Source organism: Populus alba, chromosome 3 (assembly GCF_005239225.2).
Source record: "Populus alba chromosome 3, ASM523922v2, whole genome shotgun sequence".
NCBI classification, from domain to species: Eukaryota; Viridiplantae; Streptophyta; class Magnoliopsida; order Malpighiales; family Salicaceae; genus Populus; species Populus alba.
Window position 1 is genome coordinate 22,238,116 of NC_133286.1, and position 6,368 is coordinate 22,244,483.

General features: G+C 32.4%; 2 protein-coding genes across 4 annotated transcripts; both read left to right on the forward strand.

The window, feature by feature from the left end:
* The first annotated feature begins 236 nt into the window (after positions 1 to 236).
* Positions 237 to 2,424, forward strand: LOC140954257 (UPF0481 protein At3g47200-like). 3 transcript variants are annotated; one of them, XM_073408338.1, is made up of 2 exons: positions 237 to 524; positions 1,017 to 2,424. In XM_073408338.1, exon 2 carries the CDS (start codon positions 1,041 to 1,043, stop codon positions 2,349 to 2,351), a length of 1,311 nt encoding a protein of 436 aa, XP_073264439.1. In that variant the 5' UTR covers positions 237 to 524; positions 1,017 to 1,040; the 3' UTR covers positions 2,352 to 2,424. The 3 variants fall into 3 exon arrangements, with proteins under 3 accessions (XP_073264439.1, XP_073264437.1, XP_073264438.1); XM_073408336.1 differs by having other exon boundaries at positions 240 to 524; positions 1,014 to 2,424; XM_073408337.1 differs by having other exon boundaries at positions 240 to 524; positions 1,029 to 2,424.
* An 843-nt stretch (positions 2,425 to 3,267) lies between these two features.
* Positions 3,268 to 3,933, forward strand: LOC118028621 (histone H3.2). Its single transcript, XM_035032300.2, has one exon. It carries the CDS (start codon positions 3,364 to 3,366, stop codon positions 3,772 to 3,774), a length of 411 nt encoding a protein of 136 aa, XP_034888191.1. The 5' UTR covers positions 3,268 to 3,363; the 3' UTR covers positions 3,775 to 3,933.
* Positions 3,934 to 6,368: the final 2,435 nt, after the last annotated feature.

The window sequence follows — 6,368 nt, forward strand, 5'->3', positions numbered from 1 at the left end:
TAAAAAGTATAGAATATCGCAATTTTGTCAATACATAGAAACTCATAACGACATATTCTACGTCAAATTGCGATATTCCATGCTAAAAAGTATGGAATATCGCAATTTGTCCCACATGGAAGGATTTATATACTCATAATACTCAAAAGAATGGTTGAGACTATAGTCTTTAAATATGATAAAAAGCAGTTAATATTACTTAATTTCATGACCTTTCGATCCCCTCTTCGGATTACATTTATAGTTTTCCATTAGCTTACCGATTTCACTGTCTCCTTCCTTCCTCCTTCACCTCTCGCCTTGCCCCTATAAAAATCGCCAGAACCTCCTATCCCTACCCATCAAAAACTTTAAAATCTCTAGCTTTCCCTCGTTTTCTCGAGAAACAAACAGAAACCCGAAACTCAACAGCAAGAAAATCCACCGGAGGGAAAGCCCTAAGGAACAACTAGCCACGAAGGCAGCCAGGAAAACATCTCTTTGGACACGAGCTAAACTTCTAAAACTGCGGTTGTTGAGAGCTTGTAAGTAGTTTAAGTTTCTGTCCATTTGGCTTTTTATGATAGGCATCATGTTTTTTTTTATTCAAAATAATACTACATGAAAATTAATTTTCTGAAGAGGAATTATCAAAATTATTTGCTCATTTCATTATCATATTTTTTTTTCCTAATGATAAAATATCAATTTTTTCTAAACACAAATATACAACTTATTAAGCAAATTTTATACGAAACGATATAAATTAATTAATTGTTTTAATAATTAATTTATATCATTTGATACAAATTATGCGGAACAAGGCACGTCGTTAATAATTTTAATTAAAGAAATTTAATACATCACTTAATTTGTATCACTCATGTGGTTCCATATATATATATTACTGGTTAAATTGTTGCTAGTGAAGGCAAACTTAAGGCTGGAAGTTTCATCTCTTTTTTGGGTTTCGTAATTGAATTTGTTTTCTCTGTGGTAACAATTTTTTTGATCTGCTAGTTTTGTTATAATAGTAGCTATCTTCTCAGTTCTGTCACAGCATGGAATCTGGTGGACCATCAAGCACTAATCATGAGCTGAGTCATCAAGTTTCGCTTGATATTGATAGATTAGCCCTATCCGTGAAGAAAGAGCTGCAAATCTCAAATCCTTTCTCCGGCACATGTTGTATATTTAAAGTTCCTGAGCGATTACGCGAGCTGAACGAAAAGGCCTACACACCTCGTGTAGTCTCCATAGGCCCAATTCACCATGGTAATGAGAAGCTAAAAGCCATGGAAGACCACAAAAGAATGTACCTGCAAGAATTCATTGACCTGAGCGGGGTAAGTGTGGAGGCTTTTATTGAATTGATCAATGAGAATGAAACAAGATTGCGTAATTGCTATGCGGAGACCAATGGGTTTAGTAGCGAATACTTCATAAAAATGATATTAATGGATGCTGCCTTCGTCATTATGTATTTGCTGAAGTACAAGTACAGAGACTACAGAGGAAGCAGAGACAGCATTTTCTATCCTCCATACAAGAGTGTAGATGTAATGGATGATATCTGTTTGCTTGAAAATCAGCTCCCGTTCTTCATCCTCGAGGAGTTGTGTGGCCTATCCACTATATTCGGCATTTCTCCAAAAGATACACTGATTGAGCTTACTCATTCGTTCTTTACAGGTGCATTCGACTCATGGGCAGGAGGGGACATTTTGGGGAAAGTAGATTTCTTCGAAGTCAAACATTTGGTTGACTTTATTTCAATTTGTCATCAGCCAACTAAACAGAACCCGAAAGAGAAACTCGAAGTAGTAGCCGTACCCAGTGTAAAGGAGCTCCACCAAGCGGGGGTCAAGTTTGTGTTGAGTTCAAGCAAACATCTTCTTGACATAAAATTCGATAGAAACAAAGGGATACTAGAAATCCCACGATTACAGTTAATTGACCGCTCAGAAATCATAATCAGGAATATGCAAGCCTTTGAGCAGTGCCATGGCCTGAAATATCATTATGTTGGTGACTATATCTGTTTGATGGGTCTCTTTCTCCGTGCCAGTAAGGATGTGGAAATACTTGTTGAAAATCGTATTATAGATAACTGGCTACAGTCTAATGAGGAAGTGGTAAAACTATTTTACAATCTCAACATAAAAAATATAGTGTGGTCAGATGATTTTCTCTTTACAGGTCTCATTAAAGATCTGAATGCATTCTGCGAAAGGCCATGGAACAACTGGAAGGCAAATTTAAAGCAAGATTATTTAAATACCCCATGGGCAGCAATCTCTGTCTCAGGAGCTGTTATTCTTCTCATCCTGACCGTCCTACAATCCGTCTGCTCTATTCTTCAAGTAGTTTAGCTTCTGCAATTTCAATTCTTTCGTATGAATTAATTCGCATGTTGCATTAATTGTACCCATAATCCTTATTCTCTTCTTTGTTTTGTTCTTCCAAATGACGAAGAGGTTTCAGTATAAATTCCAGGCAATGAAGAGTATATTAGATAATTATATAAATTATATTTTAAAATCTCTCATTTAAAAAGTTAAAATAATTTTAAATTAAGATGATATATTTTTTTTAGAAACAACTTCATCAACTTTTTGATTAATCACAATATGTCCTGATTTCCATCTAAAAATGCTTGATGTATACTGAATTATGTAAAGGCCTTAAACTTCTCTTTTAATAAGTTAACAAGAAGACAAACTTTCTGGTTAATCACTCAGTTTAATTAGGTTAGTCAGATTTAATTTATATTAGTAAATGAATTACTAAATTACTTGGGTTTGACTGACTCAAATCCTAATCCAATTTAAAAATAAACTTAGCTTATACTGGATTATAAATTAACGGCTACTGAGTCAACCCGCCAACCCGGGTTTTGATACATTTGTAGCAAATCTTACAAACTATAAAACAAAAAAAAAACACAAAATCCATCACGTTCCCGCGCATATAAAGCATTTCCACTGACTACTAACAAAGCACGCGGATCGCGATCCCGCTAATATTTCTCCAGATATTCACAACCGTCGATTTCTTTAAAATCCGCGGCCCACAAATCTTCCCCAAAAGAAGAGGAGGGTCTCCAAATTTTAAAAGAGCCAAAAGGTTTAACAATCTGAGCCCGCCAGTCAGAAGAATCCTATTGGTCACATCACATCGCACACTGATCGCCAACTCCACCGTTCATAACTTTACAAATCAACGGTCTGAAATCTATTTCATTCTTTCCTTCTCCCGCTCACTTTCCCCTATAAAAATTGTAAGAACCTCGTATCTCTACGCATCAAAAACCTTCACTTTCCCTTGTTTTCTTGAGAAACAAGCAGAAACCCAAAATCCCAATTTCCCAATCCACTCATTTCAATGGCTCGCACAAAGCAAACAGCGAGAAAATCCACTGGAGGGAAAGCTCCAAGGAAGCAACTAGCCACGAAGGCAGCCAGGAAGTCAGCTCCAGCCACCGGAGGAGTGAAGAAGCCCCACCGTTTCAGGCCAGGAACAGTGGCGTTGAGAGAGATCAGGAAGTACCAGAAGAGCACTGAACTGTTGATAAGGAAACTTCCATTTCAAAGGCTGGTGAGGGAAATAGCCCAAGATTTCAAGACGGATTTGAGGTTCCAAAGCAGCGCAGTGGCTGCCCTTCAGGAGGCGGCAGAGGCATATCTTGTTGGGCTGTTTGAGGATACAAACTTGTGTGCTATTCATGCTAAGAGGGTCACCATTATGCCTAAGGATATCCAATTGGCCCGAAGGATTAGAGGAGAGAGGGCTTAATTGTAAAACCTTTCCAGATTAAATGAGAAATTGCATCTCTTAATTTGGATTCTACTTGATTTGTCTTTAAATCTCTCTCTAATCAATCTTGTTCCCAAATGGAAAGGATGGAGCATCTTATTGTAATTATTAAAAAAAAATGTAATATTAAATTTTTTATTCGAAGGAGATAAAACTTTGACAAGTAAGAGATGAAACTAAAAGAACTAATAGTGAAAATAAATAAAAATAAAATTAGATAAAAAAACTAGATTTGAATGAATTAAAAATAATAATAATAAAAAAAGAACTCAAAGGGTTGTCGTGCATGAAAGAATCATCCGTGGCATATGATGAAGGAAATGAAGGCATAAAAATAAGCCACGTATGCGATCATGGAAAGACAGCAAACTAGCAAATAACGCCACCATATCACTATCACCATGAAATGTATATTGACAAATTAATGGTCGTTGGAATTAATTTATTTGTCATTAGATGCAGTACTTATGTGTTTAGAAATATGATAATGGTTATTTTTTAAAATAATTTTTATTTAAAAATATATTAAAATAATATTTTATTTATTTATTTTGAATATTAATATATTAAAATGATTTAAAAATATAAAATAAATTAATTTGATTTTTTTAAAAAAACAAAAACCCAAGTTAGAACTCATTGCAAAACACTCTCCCTAATATTGCCAGCAATAAACATACGTACACTACATATGCATACATAGCAACAAGTTTTAGGTTATACAAGAAGAAGTAATTATATCTCAAATCTTTAGGATTTTCTACTAATTCGAGCCATAGCGCAATTTTAGAAAAAATATATGATCTTAAGCAAATTTTATACGAAATCTTAACATGTTCTAATGATTGACAAAGAAACGAGAAGACCTCAACTCAATAATCTTAAATCGATGTTAATTATTAAAAAACAAATAGAAATCAAAACCAATTCACTATGATACAAGTCAACCCTTTTTTTCTCCAAAAACCTTATCTTTTCAGCCATTTTTTTTCTAGAATTTAAATTAAAAATATTTGAACAAGAAATTTCAAATCTAATTACAGAAAGATTTTTGGAAGAAAACAATATGTTTCCACCACAATAATATCGCACATTTATATATAATCCCCTCCACATTTATGAATGGTCAAGAAACAATGTTAAGAGCTGGTGAATCGAAAAGGAAGAGAACATGCAGGCTTGAGAAGAAAGGCTAAAAATTAATTAAACATGGTCATCGATTTGTTTATCTTTTATCTAAAAATACATCAAATTGATGTATTTTTAAATTTATTAGATGTTTTTTCTATAGGGATATAAAAATCACTAAAATCACTTAAAAATAATCAAATCAATGAATCTTTTTATGTTAAGAAGAACTCAGCTGTATGTTATGGCGTTAATATCTGGCAACGATACTGCAATGGAGGAACTGGACAAACTTTATCACTCGAGCAATGTATTGATGGTATATTATAGAAGAAGGATCATGCTCTCCCTAGGCCTCACCTTAGATTAAAATATGCTGTAGCTATACGTGACGGATTCTTCACATTATGTATGGACCAAGCATTAATTAGTTGTTTAATTAATGGAAGAAAACACAAGCAAATTTGTCTGGATATTATTATGAACCTTTTAAAAAATAATTGATGCCTAATTCACGGGTTTGTGTATAGTCTACCCTCTACGTACCATGTAGGATTAGAATGATTCCTCAAATTATTGAATAGATATATTGTCTTCTAATTTGATATATCTTGATTTGATAAAAGGCGTAATTATGAGCTTGGGATTATACGACACAATAACAACAACAATCCTGATTGTTTTCTTATATATTTAGAGTTTCAAAATGATATCTTTATTTTTTTTTAACAAAAATTAAAATAATGTTATTTAATTAAAAAGAATTTTTTTTAAAAAATAAACAAATTGATAACCGAATTTTGATCGGGTCAGACTCCGATTAATTAGATCACCAAGTTAAATTGGTTTTTGAATTAAATCAACTAGGATTTTTTATTTTTATTTTTTTAACCAGTACCAATCTAGGCTCTCACATCTCAAGCTAATTTTAATTTTAAAATTTATTTTATAAATAAGCTAGTTTGAATTTTAAAATTTATTTTATAAATAAAACTAATTAATCATAAATATTTTGATTTTATAAGAAGATAGAGATTAGAGATAGAAGTTTTTAACCCATTAAACACAAATAGCATTGTAATTAATTTGGTTTAGTAGATTGGTGTTTTTGGTAAAATTTCTGAATTTTTTTGAAGTATTTTTTAAAAGTGTTTATGATTTTTTAAAAAATATTAAATTAATATTTTGAGGTTTTTTTATGTGTGTAATGTTTATATCAAAAATAAAAAAAAAATTAATTTTTTTTAATATATTTAAAACTAAAAAATATATTTAAAAAGATAATGTAATGCAATCCACAAACACCGCAACGCATCAGAATTGGAATCTACTTTTACGAAGACAGAACAAGCAATAGAGGACAAAAACAAAACAGTATACGAGGAAAGCAAGCAAAAAAATACATTACCTTTTTCTACTTTCACCGAGTATTACTCAACATTTTC